General features: G+C 41.1%; 2 protein-coding genes across 45 annotated transcripts in view; one reads left to right on the top strand and one right to left on the bottom strand.

The window, feature by feature from the left end:
* Positions 1 to 3,796, top strand: part of ANKS1B (ankyrin repeat and sterile alpha motif domain containing 1B) — a 1,043,873-nt gene extending 1,040,077 nt beyond the window's left edge. For 15 of the 21 annotated variants that reach the window (XM_072773230.1, XM_072773229.1, XM_072773228.1 and 12 more), the window contains one exon: positions 1,925 to 3,796. In XM_072773230.1, the coding sequence (XP_072629331.1) occupies positions 1,925 to 2,035 (111 nt within the window). In that variant the 3' untranslated portion in view covers positions 2,036 to 3,796. Of the gene's footprint in view, positions 1 to 1,908 lie in introns of all 21 variants that reach the window. The other 6 variants (XR_012005947.1, XM_072773232.1, XM_072773225.1 and 3 more) reach the window with 2 other exon arrangements.
* APAF1 (apoptotic peptidase activating factor 1) overlaps positions 1 to 24,103 on the bottom strand; it is a 145,617-nt gene that overhangs the window by 41,179 nt on the left and 80,335 nt on the right. For 18 of the 24 annotated variants that reach the window (XR_012005948.1, XR_012005953.1, XR_012005950.1 and 15 more), the window contains 2 exons: positions 20,473 to 20,619; positions 4,998 to 5,060 (listed from right to left, as the gene is read on the bottom strand). Coding sequence is in view for 8 of the 24 variants with exons in the window: in XM_072773240.1 (XP_072629341.1) it covers positions 4,998 to 5,060; positions 20,473 to 20,619 (210 nt within the window). In the remaining 16 variants the exon portion in view is untranslated. Of the gene's footprint in view, positions 1 to 4,997; positions 5,061 to 14,107; positions 16,396 to 20,472; positions 20,620 to 24,103 lie in introns of those variants that run through there. The other 6 variants (XR_012005959.1, XR_012005960.1, XR_012005962.1 and 3 more) reach the window with 2 other exon arrangements.

Genomic DNA, 24,103 nt, shown 5'->3' with positions numbered 1-24,103 from the left:
TTCTCTCTGATGCTCAGACCTTCCTACTTCGGAACAGAACAAAGCTCACTCCTACTGGAGGCCTTTGTGCCACCTTTTCCTTCCACCTACCATAGGGTCCCCCATATTTCTGCACAGCAGACTCCCACTTGTCATTCAGGTCTCAGCTACATGAAGAGGCTTTTCCTGGCCCATTCTGAGGTAGACACCTAGTCATACTCAATTGTATACCTGCTTTTAATTCTGTGTAGCATTTATTGATGGAGATTTGTTCATTATCTGTCTCCCCTCCCCCCAAAAAAAACAACCTCTAGTTAAATGTCCAGTTTTCAGAATATTTTTTGGATCATCTCATAGCGTATCATATTCTTTCTCATTGGACTGATAAATCTGTCAATGGCAGATGTCTCCATCTGACTTGACTCTGGTCTCCACAGACTCCTTCCAGAAGAGTACAACTGGGTTGGGTGCCATGAGGGCTCATAGAATATGCATCTAAAAGCGTCCACTGAGAAATATGAACTACACAGTGAATAATACTGATGTCCTTTAACTGCCTCAACATCCCATCCCCCTCAACTGGTGCCCATGTTCCATTTCCCTCAAATCCAGTTGTTTATTGCTGAGACATATTCCACAATGCCTAAGCATATGTGAGCCTTGTGGAGATACAATCAGTTCATGCTGGAAGGTAGTCAAAGGGCACGGATCCCGTAGCCTTCCAGCAGGCTCCCAAGGTCACAGTGCAAGAGAAATGAGAGCCTTTCCCCGCTTCCTGGCCCCACCATTCCTGAGCAGAGCAGGAGGCCAGGGCAGATGTGGAAACACCAAAAGATGAAGCAGCAGTGTGATGGAAAACTCCGTCCAAGGCCCCTCCTAAGAGCTCACAGCTCAAGCCTTACTCAGGAATGGCCTGACTTTGGATGCACGGGGGCCAGAACAGTTTTAAGCATTTTATAGCTCAGCCTCAGTCTGATTCAAGGCCTACCTTGACCTGGCCCTGCTCACCTTTCCACTCTCCACTCTGCAAACTAACTGCAAGTTCTCAGCCACTTCTCTTTATCACAGGAGTTTTGCACGTGCCGTTCCCCCTCTCCTTGCCCCATCACGAGGCAAACTCTAGCTCACCCTTCAGCTGTTTAGACATTACTTCATTCTTTTATAATATCTATTCAATAAGCATTTATTGTGTGCTATTTATTTATTGGGTTGCCAGGAGCTTTTCTAAGTTTGAGAGAAACAGCAAACAACAAAATCCTACACTGCCATGGAAGATGAACTAATAAACATGATGTGTGTGGCAGAAGGATTATAAAGAATAGAGCAGAGAAGAGCAGAAAAGTTAGGATGCTATTTTGTATTGGGTGATGAACAGGTGAGATGGTAGTGATGAGCTGTGACCTGAATGACATCAGGGTGCAAGGCATGCAGGTGTCTGGGGAAAGGCCTTCCCATAGAGTAGATGATGTGAGCAGAGGCCCAGGATGTGGGCTTGGCATGCAGGGAGAAGCAAAGCCAGTGACTTTCAAGATTTTGCCTTGAGGACTTCGGGTTTAGTCTGTGATGGCAACTACTGTAGGCTTGAGCTGGAGAGTGACCTAACCTGGTTCATCTCCTCTGGGAGCTCCCCTGGCTCACTAACCACAGAGCACCCTCCCTTCCTCCATTCCCTCTCCTCAATATATTGAAGTGCTTCTGTGCTTGCTCCCCATCTGTGTGCCTTCAAGAGCAAGGGCTGGTTCTCAGTCACTGCCCACCCTCCAAGTACCCCGCATACACCTTATGCAATAAACGTGTATCAAAAGGACAAAGACATGATTTTCACATACTAATATCCCCGCAGTCCTGTCAGGGCCTAGTGTCAGTTCCCAGGAAGTGTTAGGAAGCGTATACGCACTCTGGTTACAGGCACCGTATAACAGGCATCAGCCTTTCTGTTTTAAAGCAGATCGACCCATCTGAGCAAAAGACTCTGGCCAATCTGCCGTGGATTGTGGAGCCGGGACAAGAAGCCAAGAGAGGAATTAATACCAAGTATGAAACCACAATTTTCTGATACTCCCCATCCTCCTGTCCTCGCGGTGCCTTGCACACTGAGCAGTCCCGGAGCAGGCTTCCCTTCGCGCCTCCGTTTCCACCCAGCCCAGGAGGAAGACTGCTCTGTTTGTGTGGCCTTGTCACGGGCGAAAGGCCGCTGGCCATTCCTGGGGACGTTCTTTCTGCACCAGTGACAGAAAGTGTGCAAACAAGACTTTCCAGCCGTAACCCCTGAAAGGCATGAGTTGAGATTTTTTGCTGACTCTCCCGACTCCCCTCCCTGCCACCACCCAAGGTTATTTCTAATGACTCTGCCCCCAACACTGCTTTGCTGAATTTGGGGATAATACCTTTAAAAAAAAAAAAGGTACAGGGGATCTCTAATACTGCCTAAAAGTATAAAAATCTTGGCTTTTTCACAGTCAGCAGTTTTAAAGGTAGAATCAGAACAGAACTAACCCCCATAAAACACCTGTAAAATCATATCACTAAGCATCATTCCATGCATAAGGATAAAAACCATCCCCATGATTGCCAGGAAATCCTGTTTCCCAATTTCTATATTTGTGGATTTTATATGTAATCAACCATGTCAGATAAAGAAAACATTTACATCTATGGATTGATTCAAAATTTAAGAATGATTCAAAACAGAGGAATTTATTATGCACAGAAAAATGTGTCTTGTATTAAATATTTTTATTAAAAGAATGTTTCATTAATGCACTGATAAGAAAACTAGGTTAGTTGTGAAGGATGTTTCTGGTTTCACTTCAAATAACTAAATTTTTACTGCTACCACCAAGAGGACCGGCTTGGGCGTGGCAAAGCGCTGATGACCCTCCCCAGAGCAGGAGATTAGGGCAAGCAGACTGGCATCCAACCGAAAGTGCTGATGCAGCCATAAGCTGCAAAGATTGTTTTTTTTTAACCTTCACAGTGTTTTAAAGAAAACGTTAAAAAAAATTTAGGGCTCCTGCTGTCAAGATTTCTGTCATGGAAACCTTGTTTGAGAAAGGTGTTAATAAAATTCTATTGCAAAAATTTTTTTTCTAGAAAAAAAATACAAAAAAAAAAAAAAAAAAGAGATATTCCAAAGTAATAAAACTCTTTTCTTGAAACAAATAAATGTTTGCTTACTATTTGATTAAATAAAATTTACTTACATTTCTTTAAGGTATTTTAATTTTTTTAATGTCTCTGTGGAGTATTTGTATGATACCATAATGTATATTTATGTAGAATCAAATTATATAAACAGTACCAATATCATTATAGAAAAAAGTAACATTTTAACGTATATTGTTCTAACTGATCATATTGTGAATCATTTTGAAGTTCATTATAGATATTGATAAATTGTGGGATTGTCTTAATGTTTTTTTTTAATTAACCTGTATTATTTTAAACCTGAGGATTATCAGTTATTCATCAGTTGGTGAGTTTTAAAGAAGGATAACTAAATTTTATTTGAAACTGACAAATGTATATGGATTTAGTTCAGTGTTGAAGAATTTTAATATTAAATTACTTGACCTGAACAGTTCCTTGTATATATTTTGCCTATTCACTGTTGATATGTATGTAGTAAATGGAGAGTAAAATAACACTGAAATATGGTACCAAAAGGTAATTGTATAGGAGCAAAGTAAATAGTAGCTTTGCTGAAACAAAAATGTGTAAATATGCTTGGGCTTCCAGTTATAAATTTTGTAATTTTTGTCATTATTTATATCCTATATAAAAAAAAGCACACAAAATAAAACAAATTGTACAGCCACTGGTGCTTGGCATCGTTCTGTGAGCACCTTTCTGCTTCCATTTAGGAACAAAATCAAAGGCCCAGCCTCCTCAACATCTATAGCTTAAAGGGATTTTTTTTAGCAATGGCAAAATTGAGAAAATGTGCTCATTTCTAAGTTCAACCAGTCTGAAAAAAAGGTACATTGGCCTTTAAACCTTAAATTTCAGCCAGAAAATCCCCAATGTCTTTAAATATTACAGTAGAATTGGCAAAACAGAAATTTCTAAATGAGCAAGGACCACCCAAGTAGATCACTTGTCTGGGACAATACAGATAGCATGTTTGGCAAAACATCTACACATCTCTCACTCAGCTTGGGCTGCTAAACCAAATACCAGACTCTGTGGCTTGAACAGCAAATGTATTTCTCACAATTCTGGGGGCTGGAAAGTCCAAGATCAAGATGCTGGCAAATAGGTTTCTCTCTGAGGGCTCTTTCTCTTGGTTTGTAGGCATCTACCATCTTGCTGTGTGGTCATGTGACTTCTTTGGTGTGTGTGTGAGCGCACACTCGCATGCACACGGGTGCAAGGTTGGGGAGCAGCAAGCTCTCTGGTGTATCTTCTTACAAGGGCACTAATCTCATCCTGAGGGCCCCACCATCGTGACTCCATCTAACCTAATTATATCCCAAAGGCCCATCTCCAAATACCATCACATCGGAGGATTAGGCTTCAACATATGAATCTTGGTAGGGGGTCAAAACATTACATAACATCAATCCTTCCATTTTCCTAAAACACACATGCCAGCTGCAAGTCAGAGACACTAGAAAGGTCAACGATTCATATTCCATAACCTGTGACTTTCCAGAGATCTCCCCTGCAGTGCTGGCTCTGCTACTCTTTGAAACACACACCAAAACAAACTTGGGGTGCTACCAGCCTGACATGCATGGACCCAGGTCTCTGAAAACACTAAAACCATCTGAGAAGAGATGACATTTAGAGGCAGAAAGGACAGGCTTCCTGAGGAAAGGTTTGGGCGAGGATTTTAGATGGTAATGCTTCAGCTGAGCTAACTGGGCCCCTTTTTATCTTTGCTAACCACCAAGAGGTCAGCAGTCCTCTTCTCTCTGTGGATCAGATGCTTGTTTGTACCAGTTATGGTCCCAGCATGAAGCAGATGGCACATTCCAATTGGGATATTTTAAGAGTTTAATAAATAGAATACTTACATAGGTGTTGGCAGCATGTAGGGAAACAGATGGGTGGAACAGTGTCCCTGGGCTGGTGATCGCCTAAAGGGGAAGGGAAAGGAGGGGGCTGACAGACAGGCTGCAGGACACCGCCAGCTGTGGTGGCCCTGAGGGGGAGCCAGGGATTAAAATACACTGATCTCACTCTCCACCCTGCATTCCCTGACCTCCCTGGAAGCCAGAGGACAAGGAGCCCACTGATGCAGTCTACACAGGGCAGGGAAGAGGGAAGAGAGGTCCGAGGGGCAAGTGGAAGAGAGCCAGCCCAACGATGAAGGAGGGGCTTGCAGCTCATGTCTTAAAGGAGCAGTCTGACACATCAGTAACCGCAGTGTCCACGGGGGGCTGGGGATCCCTGAAGGCTAATATTATTCCAAAAAAGAACTTTAATTGAATTATTCTATTCTTTTCTTAAATTATATTCTACGATAAATTTGGGTGAATGAACCCCATGAAAATTAATCCCAGTTAATCCATTAATAAGTCATGGCAGTAGTTTTTCTCAAGACACACCAGATTTTCTGTTGGAATAACTAGAAAATAATATTGGGGTAGACAATGTTTGGATATGATGGAGCACCAAAACAGGCCTAGATAATGAACACATGGCCAAATTCTCAAAAATAAAAATTCACACTTGGACCCCAAGTAACACTGCTCTGAAAAGAAATGAAAATCTGGTAAGTGGGCTAGCCTCCAGAGTTCACTCTTCTCCCACAGAACTGTCATATAATGACCGTATTCATAAGTCTATATGGAATAAAGCCTTTAGGACATTCTGTTTTTCAGTTTTCTTTTTATATAATAAGGCGATTCACTATGTTTCCTATGAAAATCAAGCAATCTGACAGTTATAAACACATCTTACAATATAACTGGGACATCAGCCAACATAAGCCAACAGAACCTACCTGCACCCAGGCTGCATCAGCCCGCCCCTGCTCCATCTGGCCCACCCCACACCCATTTACTGTGGTCTGTGCAAGTGAACCCAGGCATCTGGGTGCCCCGGCAAGAGTCCTGCTTCCCACAGAAACCATCTCCAAAGCAGGCAGAGAATCTCCTAGGCCTGTTGCCCAGTCACCATCCTGTGTACTGTGAAATCCCATTAGTACCCATGAGCCAGGGAGAATTAACCCTAAGAATTTGGAGCAGACCTCGGAATGCCAATTCCACTTAGCTGTTTCCTCTCTTCATCCCAAGCCAATCTACTGAGAACTTGCTCTGTGTTCATTGTGGCACTATTTAGCTTAAAGCTGCTAATGCAAAGACACAACATACTGCACACTGTATAACTCATAAAGAATTATAGCTACAAGTTACTTATAATCAAAACAGCTTTTGTTTTACTCTCCTATGTTTGTGAAAACTGCATGGGCATTCAATTTTCCAAGAGTAGTTAATGACCAAGGACGTGAGGATTTCCATCAGACTGAAACAGAGACTCTGGGGCAGCCCGGGTGGCTCAGCGGTTTAGCACCGCCTTCAGCCCAGGGTGTGATCCTGGAGACCCGGGATCAAGTCCCACGTCGCTCCCTGCATGGAGCCTGCTTCTCCCTCTGCCTGTGTCTCTGCCTCTCTCCCTCTCTCTGTGTCTCTCATGAATGAATGAATGAATGAATGAATGAATGAATGAATGAATCTAAAAAAAAAAAAAGAAAGGAAACGAGACTGCATTGAACAGCTCCAGTAGGGTCACCCCGGCTGGAGGTGCAGCCCCAGCAGCTGAAGTTTCCTCAGACGTCCAGGAAACTGAGGAGCATGCAGGTCACAGAAGAGACTTCATCAGCACAGCAGAGCTTATCATGCATCTTCCAATGCCTGCCATTTAGGGGACACATAAGTTATATGTCAAAGTACAGTGAGGGCAAACTCAGAGGGAGTCGTTCTTACTCATAACATGGCGTTCAAAGCAATTCATAGTCAATGCTCAATTTAATTGTCCTCTGGATGTCTCAGTCTCAATCAAGCATCCCAACAGCTGCTCCCTGAGGAGCCTGCAAGCTCTCCCTCGTACTGCCTCTCCTCAGTAAGACACATGAGAAGGGAAGTCAAGATGCCTCCAAGTATGAAGCAACATCAGCTGTTTTCTGACATTTGAGAGGCTGACTTCTCTCCACTTATCAAAAGTGCATGCTCAGTTTTTGGAGAGTTTGAAAAAAACAAAAACAAAAGCCCCGATGTGCTAAGTGTTGAGTCAAGGGAGATGCGGAAGAAAGGCACAGGAAATTCAGGAATACCATCTGAGCAGGCCATTTCTGGGGATGTGTCTGGATAGGGAGACGGAAGGCTGCAAACTCAGATGGCTTCAGAGCCACACAGGTGATGTGGGGGGAGGGGAGGTCTATGACAATCCACAGAGCACCCGACTCATCTCAGGGGGCAGCTGCTACTTACTCTCAGCTGACTGTTGCCAGGCAGAAATGAAGACCCTCGGCCAAGAGATTTTCTAAGAAATTAGAATTTATGCAAAATTACCAGATTTTCAAATGCTGGCAACAAATTCAGCATTTTAAAAAATAAGTGTGGGCCAAATAAAACTCACCTGTGGGCTGGGCATGATCCATGCATCAGTCCTTTGTGAGTTTCTGAGATTCCACCAAGCTCCACCAGCCTCCCAGCAAGCTAGATGTCCAGTTACTGATCAGAGGAGGAAGAGTGTGTGTGTGGCTAGAGTGAGGGGGTGGAGGAGGCAGAGACAGTCACTGACATTTGTTGGACTGCTCTTATACATCAGGTTGGTTTATTCAGTATCAGGAACTGAATTTAGGGACTAGTAGCAAAGACCAGAAAGAACAGTCTCTTAAATAGGGAAGGGTTGAATTTTTTCTCATGTAACACGAACTTCAGAAATAGGACAGGGCTGGAATGGTAGGTCCACAAGCTCCTTCTCTGTTCTTACTCTGTCATCCTTAGCATATAGCATCTGTAAGGTCACTCCACAATCACAAAATGGCTGCCGGAGCATTACCCAGCACATCCGAATTCCAGATCATAAAAAGAATGGTAATGACCTAAGGTCTCCTGCCTCCCAAATGAGTAAGGCAATCTTTTTTTTTTTTTTTAATTTTTTTTAAATTTATTTATGATAGTCAAAGAGAGAGAGAGAGAGAGAGAGGCAGAGACATAGGCAGAGGGAGAAGCAGGCTCCATGCACTGGGAGCCCGACGTGGGATTCGATCCCAGGTCTCCAGGATCATGCCCTGGGCCAAAGGCAGGCGCCAAACCGCTGCGCCATCCAGGGATCCCCAGTAAGGCAATCTTTTAGGAGCTTTCCTGGAAGCCCCGCCTGGCACCTTCTACTTATCACTCATTGGCCACCCCTATATAGGCAGCTGGAAAATGTAGCTGTTGATTTTAGGTGAGCACACGGCAGCCCCAACAATTCAGGAGTTGTTAGGAAAAGGGAGAGACTGGATACCAGGACAGCCACCAACAGTGTCTGCCATGATGGGAATAATCACGGCACTAGGTAAAAAGTGAAAGCAAGGACACACAGGGGAGACACCTGGATAGAGCAAGCCATGACCAGAGGAGGAACTGTTGGTAATAACCCTAAAAGAATTGCTCTATAAATTAGCCACCAAATCCAAGCCGGAAAGAGCCCCTTGTCCGTGTTACTATAATGGACAGACCAAACATCTGGGCTGCTCAGCAACACTCCTGAGGATATCGTGGCAGTGCATGGAAAGGAACACACTGTATAAGCAGGGGTCACACACATAGCTGGCAGGGGGACAGAACAACTGGCAACGGCCTGGCCATGAGGGTGACAGACAGCACAGGGTACCAGTTCTCAACCTGCACTGCACTCTAGACTCACCTGGGGAACTTGGGGAACTTTAAAATAATACAGAGACCTGATTACCATATCTCCAGATACTGAATTAACCAGCCTGGGAGAAGGTCCGGGTTTAGGGAAGTTTTTAAGTCTCCCAGGTAATTCTATTACAACAAAGTGTAAGAAGCTTCACCTCTGGATGGATGAGGCTCTCCTGAACCCCTGAGAAGCTGGGCAGCCCCTGTACGTCTCCAGCACGAGAGGCTCCCAAAAAGCAGGTCCCTGAGAACCAAGACTTGAACTTGGATACACGTGACAGCCAAAGCCAGAGTTCTACCACACTCCCAAGCACCAGCCCAAGGTTCTTCCTCCACTCTCATTCCCAACCCTCCAGCACTGGTGGGCACATGCATATCCCAAAGAGAAGAAAGTTTGAGATGTCTCAGAAGAAAGCAGATGACAGCTTTCCTGCTGAGGGAAGGCTGTCTCCTGGGAGCTAAGAGCAAAAAGGTAAGTCTACCACGAGGTAGAAAAGGATGCTCGGAGAAAGCAGAAGTCACAAGTTCCGACTTTGTAAACCATGGAAACATGGGCAGCAAAGGAATGAAGTCTGTAACTGAGACAAAAGATAAGAATACTATTGAGCCCCATATCAGATGCTTGACATGTTTTTCAGGCCTCACAAAAAACTCTATCAAGTGTTGTGGTCCCTATTTGACAAATAAGGAAAACAAGGCTCTGAGAGGCTACACCTTTTCAAGTGAAAGGAAATGAAATCAAGGCAGAAAGAAGGCACACGGCTCCAGTAACCCCAGGGCTAATGCTATTCTCAACTGAACCCCTTGAGAGTTTCGAAGTAGAAATAAGCATCTCCAGGGGGCAGACCATTGCAGGGCTGCCACATTCTCAACTCAATACTTGAATCATCTGAGAACTGAGACCCGGCTGGGTAGTAGCCAAGTGCTGGCAAATCCAAAACATCCCCCAATCCCGGCCATCCATTTGGCTCCTATCGGAATAGGGCCCCGCTTCTTTTTTCAAAGAGTAATCCTGGGCAGCCCAGGTGGCTCAGGGGTTTAGTGCCTGCCTTTGGCCCAGGGCCTGATCCTGAAGACCCGAGATCGAGTCTCACATTGGGCTCCCTGCATGGAGCCTGCTTCTCCCTCTGCCTATGTCTCTGCCTCTGTGTGTGTGTGTCTTTCATGAATAAATAAATAAAATCTTTTAAAAAAATGAATTAAAAAAAAAGTAATCCTTACAGGCACAAAGATGGGTTAACCAGAATACCCAAAGCAAAAGCATCTCAAGAGCAGGGACCAGGGGATCCCTGGGTGGCTCAGTGGTTTAGTGCCTGCCTTCGGCCCAAGGCGTGATCCTGGGGTCCCACATCGGGCTCCCTGCATGGAGCCTGCTTCTCCCTCTGCCTGTGTCTCTGCCTCTCTATCTCTGTGTCTCTCATGAATAAATAAATCTTTAAAAAAAAAAAAAAAAAAAGAGCAGGGACCAACTCTGACAGCTCAGGACTTAGGATTAGTCATGATGCATAATGTGAATGAGCAAAATGAATAATGAATTACCAAGTGTGTAACTGAAACGATGCTCCTAGATCCTCTCGCCCAAGGATGTCAGTGAGGAGGCCAACCACACGGACCAAAACCCCAGCTCCACCACTCTGCTGTGGGGCTCTGGTGACTTCACCTCTCTGCACCTGCTTCCATCTAGACAACAGAGATAATACTTTGCAGCCTTGTTGTGAAGATTCAATTAAATAACGTGTGGAACAAGCCCAGCATAGAGCCTGGCACAGAAAACACTGGTAAAAATAACAGCTCCTCCTTCCTCCTAAAAAGGATCTGTTAGGTCTCAGAAGGTTATCTGACAGAGTGGGGCAAATAAACACAAAGTGAAGGGTTTAGAACTACTGCTAATTGAAGATGAATCAGAGATGAGAAATGCAGATCTCCCAAATCTTCCTCAGCTTAAGCCTTGACCCCCTAGACTGGTGTGCATGTGCTGTAAACCCAGGGGGACCCCACTTCCAATTGAAACTGACATTCAACTTGTAGCCCAGTGGGTCCGGGTCTCTCTATAAAGAAAGGAAAATCAGATGTGGACTATGGTCCTTTGTCACCAACCGACTGGGTGCAGTTCTTCCTCTCTAAGCTAGGACTGCAGGGTCTGCAAATCCACTCAAGTACTGTCAAGACAGCATAAGGGCTGGGCAGTCCCCGGAGTGGGGAGGCAATGAAGATTTGAATGCACGGTGAGAATGTGTGTTCCTGCTCTTCACAACAGCCTCCCTTGTACTAAGCAGAAGACTTCATTCGGCTACTGGGTGCTTTCCAGTTTACCAGTTGCTCAGAACCACCCCACCAAATCTTGGGCCTGGCATGCTCTCACTCTAGCCCTGGGTGATGGAAATTACAGAGGCAGACTTTCTGTTTGCTTCTCCGCAATAAGCAGTAATTCCTAGTTCTGAAGGCCTGACCTCATAAATGAATTTACAATGAACACCAGCAGCTCATTTTCCTGGATCATAATTTAAAGGAAAACTTCCCAAGTTTTAGTCTACTTAACACCATCTGACCTAGAAGTAATATACCGTTGATGCCAAATGACTTCAAAGACCTGGTCTCTGATAGTCCCATGTCTGATGCACATTTTTCGCCCCCTTCCCTGTGAAAATACATAGCTACACAATAATTCTATGGTTGAATTCACAGCCCGATATCAGCTGATACTTTAATTCAGGTATTTTAATAACTGTATAGTATCTCCATAGTCTTAAAGGGAAGGAATATGATCAAGGAAATCGATTCAAATGACAATTGCAGAGACTAAGAATTATTTGAAAGTAATTTCTTCCTTCTCTAAAGGTCGGTAAGTAAATTATAATAACATAATGTTGAATAACAGATTGCCATACTTGCCAACTTAAACACTTTAGGGACATGTTTATTCATTTCATATAATCTAGAAGCAAATCTTTTTTTATTCAAGTTTTACTTTCCTCTAATGATGCTTCACAATAAAATGCCAAACTAAAACAGAAATATAAAGAAAATGCTGGTGGTGTGCTACTTCTTAATTAGCCTCCTGATATCCTAGTACAGAGGGAGAAGAGAGAATGCACTATGGGCATACAAGCGCATATACAAAAATTTCAATCACTGAACAAATATTTGTTGAGACTCCCAACTGGCACCACATTTATGTTAGACTGTGCTGTAAAAGACCTATAGCTGGCTTCCTGGAGCTTATGTTCTAAGGAGGGACTCCAACAAGTACACAACAAAGGGCGATAAAAGTCATGGCAGAGAAAGGAAGGCACTACGAGAGGGCTGGGCAAACCTCCAGCAGAAAGGTTATCTCAAAGAATATATGAAGTGTAAGAAGCAATTAGGGGAAAAACTTAGGTAGGAGATGGGCAGTATAGAAAAGAGCATATACAAAGACACAGAGGCAAGAAAGCACATAGCAGGTCCGGGGTCTTAAGTGACAAGATGAAGATGAGCACTTTGGAAAGATTAATAAGCAGAGGGTACGGCTAGCGGCAGAGACAGCAGTCAGGGAACTATTGGCAGGCCAGAGATGATGGGACTCGAACATCACCAAGGAACATTCATTGAGCACTTTCTTGGCCCAAGCACTGAGGTAAGTACTTCATGAGCATTATCTTACTAAATCTTTAAACAATCGTGAGAAGAATGGATACCCACTTTACAGATAAAACTACTGCTATTTTCTTGTTTTCTTATTACCTATTGTTCCCAATCTCTCCCAACAACTAAAATGTATTTACTTATCACCCTGGCTGCTACTTAAAATAGTGCTTGGCGAACAGTAGATATGCAAGCCGTACAGAAAAGACAAGCAGGTGGCTGAACAAACAAACCAAAAAAGAAACTGCCCAAATCACACTGAGTTAAAAGACCCACACCCACTGCATTCACTGTAACTTACCACACCACGTTGCAATTCTTACTCTCTGTGGTCCTTCTCAGTCTCTTGTGCTGGTCCCTCATCTCACCAACCTCAGACTGCCTTGGACTCTGGCTTAGGACTCCAAGCTTGTCTATCAACACCTGTTTCACTACTGATTTCATCTGAGCCTGTGGTTTTAAATATATTTGATTCACAAATGATTCTCAGATTTATATCTCCATCACAGATTTTCCCCACAACTTCAGACCCTTTTTTCCAACCCCCAACTCAACATCCCCACTTGGATGCCTAATGGCCATTGCAAACTTCTACGTCCAAAGCCCCGCTCCTTCCATAACTATCTTCATCTCAATTAATGGCAACTCTAATCTTCCAGTAGCTCAAGCCAAAGAGCCAAAACCTTGGTGTCATTCTTAATTTGTCTCTCTCACAACCTGTATCCAATCCACCAGCAAATCCTTTTAACTCTCATCAGTCATATATCCAGAATCCAACTGTCACACTCCCCCTACTGCTGCTACCTACCATACTCTGGCTGCCTTCGCTTTGCCCAAATTATTGCAAAAGCTTCTCACAGGTATCCCTGCTTCTAGTCTTGCCTGTCCCCCTTTTCAACTAATTCTCAACTGGTTCCCACTGCCAGAGGAACCAATTAAAGCTTACGTCAGATCACTCCACTGCCCAAACTCCTCCAGTAGCTCCTATCTCAAGTAAAAGCTCTTACTGTGGCCTAGCAGGCCCTGCACAGTGATGCATCTTGTGTGACACTCCCTACTCAGCCTCCTCCAGCCACACCAGCCTCCTTCCCAGCTCTGTAACAGAGATACCCCTCCACTGACCTGTCTCTGTGCTCACTGCACTCTCACCTGGGAATCTCTCCAGGTACCTGGACGACTCACACCCTCGCCTTTCACAAATGTACTCAAGTGTCACCTTCTCAGTGAGCAACTCCATCTGAAACAGTAACGCTTCCCCCCTCCCCATTTAAACATATCAACTAATACACTACAGATTCTACTTATTTGCTTTTTGTTTGCCTCTCCTTGGCCCTGAACTGCAATAGGGCAGGCTGTTTTGCTCACTTTTACATCTCCAATTCCTACAAAAATGCCAGGCACACGGAAAATCTCAATAAATATTTACTGAATGGAAGAATAAATAAATGAATTCTCTTCTTTACAGAATCCTATGTCAGCCACACCAGGTAGCAATTATCAGAGGTAAACTGAGGAGATAAAATGTTGATTAAAACTGAATTAGACACAGTTGATAAAGCATCAATAGAAAGGATGACTGCTTTCATTTGAAGAATCTTTCACATTTGTTTTCTAATCAACAAATGACAGCCTCAACAATCTGAAAATGTGTTTCAAAAATATTTCGGGATTTTATTTTTTATAAATTTTTTTTACTTCATGTATTAAAAGGCAAAAAAACCCCGTGACTTGTATCATAAATACAAAACTAACAAGTTTTCAAAACATACAAGATACATACAATGTAAAAAAAAGTCTTTATATATACAAAATGTAATGTAATTTCCGTTACAAAAAATAAAGGGAAAATACTTGAAAAATGCTCATCTGCAAGTACAAAACTAAATCCTCCCCTTGACTGACCACTTGAGCTGCCTTGAAATATGCAGCTCCATTATACTAGGCTTTACCTTGACTTCTTTTTCTTTTTAACCTTGCCTTTTTGTCATGTTACCTTTTCTTCCCATTTTTCTTTTCATTTTAAAGACAAGGGCCCAATCAAGGTTTTTCAGAAGCCAATGTTTGTTCCATACTTTAACAGTCGAGTGGCTTATAATTCCAAAAGTTAATACTTTATACTCTGAGCTATAAATGAGTTCCTAAACATTGTATGCAAATCAATTATTTGGATACTCTACGCACAATATATCATTTACAGAAACTTCTTCATAAAATTAAGATTTTCACATCAACATTTGCTTAAATCACAGTAAGCCTATAAACTAGTTCCTTGACCCATCCATCATCCCAATCTCCTTAACAATTCTATTTATGGCTCCCTTAAATGCTAAATAGTATTATCTAATCTAAATACACCTGGAGTGGTGTAGGCCCCCCCCCCACCTACTCCACATTTCATACACACCAATAAATGCTGGCTCACTACTTACCTACTATTAACACTAATATTTTTTTCGATTTAGTAACTACTGCAGCAGCAAAATTTTTAAATTTTGGTTATTTTCTTATATGAACCACATCTATTGCTAATTTATTGCTATTTCCCTTAACAATATATTGTCAGGGGAAATGGATATTTAAACTGCAATTAAAGTTCCTAACCAGAAGGTTAAAAAAAAAAAGCTAGTTACTGATACTGATGTACTTTTTCCCTGTCAAGAGCTATCTTTCCTGATTAACCTTGCAGCGAGGAAGGGAGGGAGGGAATGAAGAAGTGTGAGAGGGAGAGAGAAGGAGGAGAAAAGGAGAAGACAACAGAAGAGCTGGTAGGTTAAAAGTGACATCTTCCAGAGTCACAATGACTCTTCTGTTATTGCATAGAAAACCATAGAGAATTCTCTTGAAGAATTGAGAACAGTGTTGACAATGCCATTCATCTGAGTAAAGAGACTAGAAGAAAATGTTTTTTTACTGTTTTATATTCTTAGAAAAATTCTGTTAAAACTTCAAATGAAAACCAGCTCCTCAATTATTCTAATTTACAAAAATTCACTTGTAGAACTGCTTTAAAAAAAGAAGAAAAAAATGAAAATTAAGAAAGGTCAAGTTCATTCAAGTAACAAGTCTGATACATAAAAAACCAGAGCAAGCAGAACAGCAAGCACCCAACTCAGAGACTGACAACTAGAGTCCAGCTGCAGCACAGGGGTGCCATCAGCTAGTGACGAAAAGGTAGACCAGTAAGATCTACTCTCTCCAGCACATACAATTTTTGCTCCATAAGCACTTTTGCTTCAAAGAAATTTTAAAATCTAACACTCACTTATTGAGTGAATTAAAAGTTGCAAACTGTGCAAGCAGACATAATATTTTTAAAGCAAATTTAAGAGGTACAAATAAGCACTAAGACTGTAATTGGGAGAACTATACCCCTTGGGGTACACTGGTTCAGAAAGCAGGTCTGCTACCTTGAGGCACAGTCTGCATAATAATACCATTAAAATACATTATTTCCTCCGAATTATTCTCGTTAATTATGTCAACCAATTTGAATGCATCGAGAGAATTTTACCAACAGTATTACAAGGTACATATTTACATTTTCACATGCATCTTAAAAGACGAACTGTTAACAATGATGATGAGGATTATGAATAACAAGATTAAAGGTGTGTTCATTTGGGAAAAGACTACATTAATATTATTCATCCAACCACAAACATTTCTATAGTGAATGCAATAACTGCAGAACAATTCACAGCTTCACAAAAGTCAAAATATAAAGACTTTCACTAGAATTTTTTCCAATTCAAAACTAAAAAGAGTTCAACTTACATTAATCCTTACTTCACTCTAACATCTGTAAAATATATAAAATCCCAAGATTATCAACAGTCACATATGTTTTGAAGTCAGAGGAAACGTGTATTTTCTTAAGACAGGTTCCATTTGTGTAGAAGGTTTGTGAGGATTCCCCAGTGACAACATTCCACCACTGTTCAGAGAAAAATAAAATTCTCATTAGACTGGTAATCCCTCCATGTGACAACTGTAGTGCCAGCCAAATCCTTCACCCTATCACCTCCCCACTCCCAAACTCCAGCAAACTGCAAGGGAAAATGTCTGAGGTTTAATGATGAATATAGTATAATCAATCTGGTCAGCCTTTCCTGATTAACCCTGGTGACTGACTGCCTCACAGCTACTGAAAACCTAACCCCAACTGCAAGGCATGCTGGGAAAACGTGTAGCCTACTGAAAGCTACAGACACAAGGCTGCACAAAGTCCTCTATGGCCACGACTGCACTGAACTCTGCTACCTGCAAGTCTTTCTCATTGGAATGGACAGAAGAACGTTTGCCCCTCTTTTCTTTAAAAAATGCTCCTTTGCAGAGAGACTGGTATTCTGATATCAACATTGAGGCTATTTCCTATTATAGGCTATCAAATAGGATATTCTCTCTCCTGTCATTTTCACCAGGAATGATTCAAAAGCCCATAACCAAATTTCTCTATAAAATATTCTACACATTTATTTGCTAAATATTGAACATCTCAAATGCAGCAGGTGTTCTGCCCAAATCCTTCCTTTCTTCTCGCAATAACCGAATTCACTAAGATTACAACAGTGTTCGTAGTCATTTACCAAATGGAGATCATAAAGCTTACCCATGTATCTCACAGCTAAAATAAGGGCAAAAGAGACAATGTACATGAACACCTTTTGAAAAGACACATCAATATTCAGAGTATTATGAATGAAATAATGGTGTCAACTCACTTTTGTATCTAGGGAAGGGCCTAGCATTCCAGCAGTTGACTGATCAGCCATTTGTGTTCAGTCCATAATAGTACATGATAAAAGTATATCCCCATGGACTTCAGTAGAACTCACTGAAGCAACTTTTACTAATTTGAAATTTTTCAGAACTGACAATTTTACTTTATAAAATAGCAATCTAAACAAGACTGCAGAGGACACATTCCACCTACTTAGGAGAGGACTCATTAATTTTCAGTCACTATGAGCAAATCACAGAGATAGTAAGGCCCTTAGAGATCACCTAGTCCAACTGCCTCATTTTACAAATAAGGAATGCAGGGTACTAAAGAAGACAGGCCTTGTCACCCAAGAGGATACTGCAGAGGTGGAACAGCTTCTGGTACCTAATCTAGTGCTCCCACTACCTTTCCCTCTGTTTAAACAAACCACTCTACCTGGAAACATGACATCAGCCACTAACTTAAATATGGACTAAAAAACAGTGACATTAAAAATAGCAGCTAGACTAAAAAACAGTGACATTAAAAATAGCAGCTAATACAGGGAATTTTTAGGGCAATGAAACTATTCTGTATCATACTACAAGGATAGACACATGTCATTATATATTTGTCAAAATTCACAAAATGGGGGAGCCTGATTAGGTCAGTCAGTGAAGCATCCAGCTCTTGATTTTGGCTCAGGTCATGATCTCAGGGCCAGGGGATCAAGCCCCATGTCAGGCTCTGTGCTCAGGGGGAGTCTGCTTGAGATTCTCTCTCTCTCTCTCTCTCTCTCTTTCTCCTTCTGCTCCTCTTAACCCACTTGCACATGAGCATATGCACTCTCTCAAATAAATAAGTAAATCTTTAAAAAAAAAATTTACAGAAGGACCACCACCAAGAGCGAACCGTAATATAAACCATGTACTTACAGTACAATGACGTGCCAATATAAGTTCAGCAATTATAACAAATGTACCCGTCTGTTGATACTCTGGTGATAGTGGAGGAGGCTGTGCGTGCATGGGGACAGAAGATATATGGGAACTCTATACTTTCTGCTCAATTTTGCTATGAATCTAAAACTGCTCTAAGAAATAAAGTGAATTAAAATAGCTAACATATACTCAAAGTATAGTACGTGACCCTATGTATGAGTATTGCACTAACTTCTTTTACACTATGTATGTTAATGTGTATTAACTCCTTTCATCTTCCCAACTCTGAGATAGATGTTATTATTATACCCATTTACAGATGAGAAAAATCAAGGCAGAGAGAGATTAAATAATCTTGTGGAAAATCTCAAAGATATAAGTGGTAGAGCCAGGCTTTGACCTCAGGCAATCTGCCCAAGCTCCTTCTCCTGACCATTACATTTGTTGCTTCTAAGTAATGGCACACCTTTTATCACCATGTATTCCACATTTCAAATCAGACTTTCTTCTCATAAGTATGAATTAATGTGGATTTGTCATTCTAACAGTAGGTACTCCATGGCATAACACAAGTAAACAACTAAATTATATTACTTTTTAATTTTATAGATAGAAATAATTTGAAAAGTTAAGAGCTTGGAAAAAATTAGAGTGGAAGACAAACCATGAGAGATTCCTAACTCTGGAAAACAAAGGGTTGCAGAGGGGAGGAGGGATGGGGGATGGGGTAGTTGGGTGGCGGGCACTAAGGAGGGCACTTGATGAGATGAGCACTGGGTGTTACACTATATGTTGGCAAATTGAATTTAAATAAAATATTTTTTAAAAGAGCTTTTTAGCTACTAGATAACTACTTTATCTTACTGACATCCAATTTATACAGCTTGGATTTCTTAGTAAACAGACTCAAAAGGTCCATTTCCTTGGACACTACAGCAGCTGTTTCTTTTTACTTTAATTTGCTTTGTGCTTTGGATAGTCTCATTACGTGCTGGGTAGATGCAGGCTGGGCTATATCATAATCACTTTAACCATGCTAGTAATCAAACCAGAGGGAAGAACAGCCTGTCACTTAAACATACAGTTTCATGATCCCCTTACCCATAACTAAATAAAGGTGTGCCCAAAAAGGTATAGTTTAATACAACATTTTATCAACAGCATTGTATTCTCAATGCAAACTCTTTGAAAAGGGTTCATAACAAACATCCCCTTGAAGAGCTAAAAATTGTCTTTTTTATAAGCTAGATTTTTATGTTGAGTAAAACTGCAATTATGTGTGTCTCATATAACCAAAAACTTCATTTCATTCATTCAAATATTTCTGAACATCTATACTGTATTAGATGATTATCAGAATCATTTTCTACACTTGAATATTTTCAGTAAGAAATAAAAGTACTGTAAGATCTAATTTATTAGGTACCTATTTTAAGTGGTCAGTACAATACACAGTATCTTCAACCCCTTTTACAAGTGAACCAGCATTCAAAAGACTCACCTCAAGCATCCCTCTCTCTAAGGAGCCTCTGCTAACTCCACTATCTTTATGCGAAAACGTCCCAGAACCCTTCTATACTTTAGAGACTATTTACTGTCTGCTTTCCCCCAGACTATAAACCACTGGAAGGCAAAAATCAAGTCTTAAACACTGTGCATACAGTGTCTTAGCACTCAGTGGTCACTTAACACATTCTTATTGAGTGGATGGATAAATAGATGCAAGCACCAAAAGATGACCCTGAGGCACCACAACACATTCAATCTTTGACCTCTGTGTTCTCTAACAATAAGTTTACACAAGCCACCTTATTGTATAATTTTAGGAACCTCGACCTCCATGAACGTCAGTTTCCTTATCTATAAACCAAGAATAATAAAATTTAAGCTTCACAAAGCTAGCTAATGAGATGATGTAAGAAAAGCACTTTATAAGCTATAAAATAAAGCAATATATTGTTGCTACTATTATCACTATTGCTACTACTAATAATACTTAAGGAAATTTCACAAATTTTTTTTCACAAATTTTTTAAAGACTTTCAAACAAGAGTTAACCATTAGTGACAATGGAAAATAAAATTAAATTAAACATCCAACTTTCTAGTCATTCTGATCATCTAAGTATGGGGCAGTATGAGAGCTCTGGACCAAGAACATTCCTAACACTGTCATCAAAACTTGGAAGAGAGCTGAAGAAAGCAGACTTAGAGATTTCCATCTCATCACTGCCAAATGAGGATAACAGTAACTGCCCTTCCACTCTGCTGGGTTGTAGGAGGCCCAACTGAGAAACAGGAAGTGAAAATAGCTTGGAAAGTAGGATATAGGCTGCTATTTTCTTTCATAGTCTTTGAGGAATTCTTACCTTAAGATATCCTCCAGCAGAGACAAGCATTTTGCTATCCGGAGAAAAGCAAAGGTCAGTCACCCAGCCTCCATGGGTAGCAGCTCCTTCTTCTACCAAAATCGGAGCACACAAATGAAGCAGCTCACCATTTGAGACATTCCATATCTATACAAACAGGATATACAATGCATTATTAACAGGGTCACTCAGAAGTTTTATATATCTATTCATCTCATCTGGAATATATTTGGAAATTTTTCTTAATATAATTACAATTCAGTAATACCTAAAGAATCTTTTTTAGATTACATTCTCTTGCCAGGTCCCCAGCCAGGTCCCCAGTCAGGTCCTCAGGCAGGCGTGACACAGGAGCCCGCCCTGTACCACAGTATAAATAAACCTCTGTTACCACCCGTGGGGGGGGGGGGGAAGATTACACTCTCTCCTCTCCAAGTTTTTAAAAAGCACTAATTATAATAAAAATGCATCACTTAAAATATTTATCATTAACCGTAATCCAAAAAATAAGAGAACTTAGAACAACTGGTCAGAATACTGTGACTTTTTTCATTTAATAAAAAGAAAATAAGGGGATTCCTGGGTGACTCAGTGGTTTAGCGCCGCCTTCAGCCCAGGGTGTGATCCTGGAGTCCCAGGGCTCCCTGCATGAGCCTGCTTCTCCCTCTGCCTGTGTCTCTGCCTCTCTCTCTCTCTCTCTTTCTCTCTCTCTCTCTCTGTGTCTTTCATGAATAAATAAAATCTTTTTAAAAAATTAAAATTAAAAAAAAAAGAAAATAATGAGAAAAGCAAGGAATAAACAAAAAAGGCCTAACAAACTACCTAAAAAAAAAAAAAATCATAGAATTCTAGTCCAGTATCTACCACTAAGAATGCTAACAGAGGTTGTTCAACTGAGCAAAATGACTAGAAGGAAAACCTCACCTCAAAAGAAAGAATCAGAAACAGTCCTCTCTCCCACAGAGTTACAAAATCTGGATTACAATTCAATGTCAGAAAGCCAATTCAGAAGCACTATTATACAGCTACTGGGGGCTCTAGAAAAAAGCATAAAGGACTCAAGAGACTTGATGACTGCAGAATTTAGATCCAATCAGGCAGAAATTAAAAATCAATTGAATGAGATGCAATCCAAACTAGAAGTCCTAACGAGGGTTAACGAGGTGGAAGAACGAGTGAGTGACATAGAAGACAAGTTGATAGCAAAGAGGGAAACTGAGGAAAAAAGAGACAAACAATTAAAAGACCATGAAGACAGATTAAGGGAAATAAACCACAGCCTGAGGAAGAAAAACCTACGTTTAATTGGGGTTCCCAAGGGCGCCGAAAGGGACAGAGGGCCAGAATATGTATTTGAACAAATTCTAGCTGAAAACTTTCCTAATCTGGGAAGGGAAACGGGCATTCAGATCCAGGAAATAGAGAGCTCCCCCCCTAAAATCAATAAAAACCGTTCAACACCTCGACATTTAATTGTGAAGCTTGCAAATTCCAAAGATAAGGAGAAGATCCTTAAAGCAGCAAGAGACAAGAAATCCCTGACTTTTATAGGGAGGAGTATTAGGGTAACAGCAGACCTCTCCACAGAGACCTGGCAGGCCAGAAAGGGCTGGCAGGATATATTCAGGGTCCTAAATGAGAAGAACATGCAACCAAGAATACTTTATCCAGCAAGACTCTCATTCAAAATGGAAGGAGAGATAAAGAGCTTCCAAGACAGGCAGCAACTAAAAGAATATGTGACCTCCAAACCAGCTCTGCAAGAAATTTTAAGGGGGACTCTTAAAATTCCCCTTTAAGAAGAAGTTCAGTGGAACAGTCCACAAAAACAAAGACTGAATAGATATCATGATGACACTAAACTCATATCTCTCAATAGTAACTCTGAATGTGAACGGGCTTAATGACCCCATCAAAAGGCGCAGGGTTTCAGACTGGATAAAAAAGCAGGACCCATCTATTTGCTGTCTACAAGAGACTCATTTTAGACAGAAGGACACCTACAGCCTGAAAATAAAAGGTTGGAGAACCATTTACCATTCAAATGGTCCTCAAAAGAAAGCAGGGGTAGCCATCCTTATATCAGATAAACTAAAATTTACCCCAAAGACTGTAGTGAGAGATGAAGAGGGACACTATATCATACTTAAAGGATCTATTCAACAAGAGGACTTAACAATCCTCAATATATATGCTCCGAATGTGGGAGCTGCCAAATATATAAATCAATTATTAACCAAAGTGAAGAAATACTTAGATAATAATACACTTATACTTGGTGACTTCAATCTAGCTCTTTCTATACTCGATAGGTCTTCTAAGCACAACATCTCCAAAGAAACGAGAGCTTTAAATGATACACTGGACCAGATGGATTTCACAGATATCTACAGAACTTTACATCCAAACTCAACTGAATACACATTCTTCTCAAGCGCACAGGGAACTTTCTCCAGAATAGACCACATATTGGGTCACAAATCGGGTCTGAACTGATACCAAAAGATTGGGATCATCCCCTGCATATTCTCGGACCATAATGCCTTGAAATTAGAACTAAAATCACAACAAGAAGTTTGGAAGGACCTCAAACACATGGAGGTTAAGGACCATCCTGCTAAAAGATAAAAGGGTCAACCAGGAAATTAAGGAAGAATTAAAAAGATTCATGGAAACTAATGAGAATGAAGATACAACCATTCAAAATCTTTGGGATGCAGCAAAAGCAGTCCTAAGGGGGAAATACATCGCAATACAAGCATCCATTCAAAAACTGGAAAGAACTCAAATACAAAAGCTAACCTTACACATAAAGGAGCTAGAGAAAAAACAGCAAATAGATCCTACACCCAAGAGAAGAAGGGAGTTAATAAAGATTCGAGCAGAACTCAACGAAATCGAGACCAGAAGAACTGTGGAACAGATCAACAGAACCAGGAGTTGGTTCTTTGAAAGAATTAATAAGATAGATAAACCATTAGCCAGCCTTATTAAAAATAAGAGAGAGAAGACTCAAATTAATAAAATCATGAATGAGAAAGGAGAGATCACTACCAACACCAAGGAAATACAAACGATTTTAAAAACATATTATGAACAGCTATACGCCAATAAATTAGGCAATCTAGAAGAAATGGACGCATTCCTGGAAAGCCACAAACTACCAAAACTGGAACAGGAAGAAATAGAAAACCTGAACAGGCCAATAACCAGGGAGGAAATTGAAGCAGTCATCAAAAACCTCCCAAGACACAAGAGTCCAGGGCCAGATGGCTTCCCAGGGGAATTTTATCAAACGTTTAAAGAAGAAACCATACCTATTCTCCTAAAGCTGTTTGGAAAGATAGAAAGAGATGGAGTACTTCCAAATTCGTTCTATGAAGCCAGCATCACCTTAATTCCAAAGCCAGACAAAGACCCCACCAAAAAGGAGAATTACAGACCAATATCCCTGATGAACATGGATGCAAAAATTCTCAACAAGATACTGGCCAATAGGATCCAACAGTACATTAAGAAAATTATTCACCATGACCAAGTAGGATTTATCCCTGGGACACAAGGCTGGTTCAACACCCGTAAAACAATCAATGTGATTCATCATATCAGCAAGAGAAAAACCAAGAACCAT

Source organism: Canis lupus, chromosome 13 (genome assembly GCF_048164855.1).
Source record: "Canis lupus baileyi chromosome 13, mCanLup2.hap1, whole genome shotgun sequence".
In the NCBI taxonomy this organism is placed as follows: Eukaryota; Metazoa; Chordata; class Mammalia; order Carnivora; family Canidae; genus Canis; species Canis lupus.
Note: the sequence above shows the minus strand (reverse complement) of the source record. Positions and strands in the feature narration are given on the sequence as shown.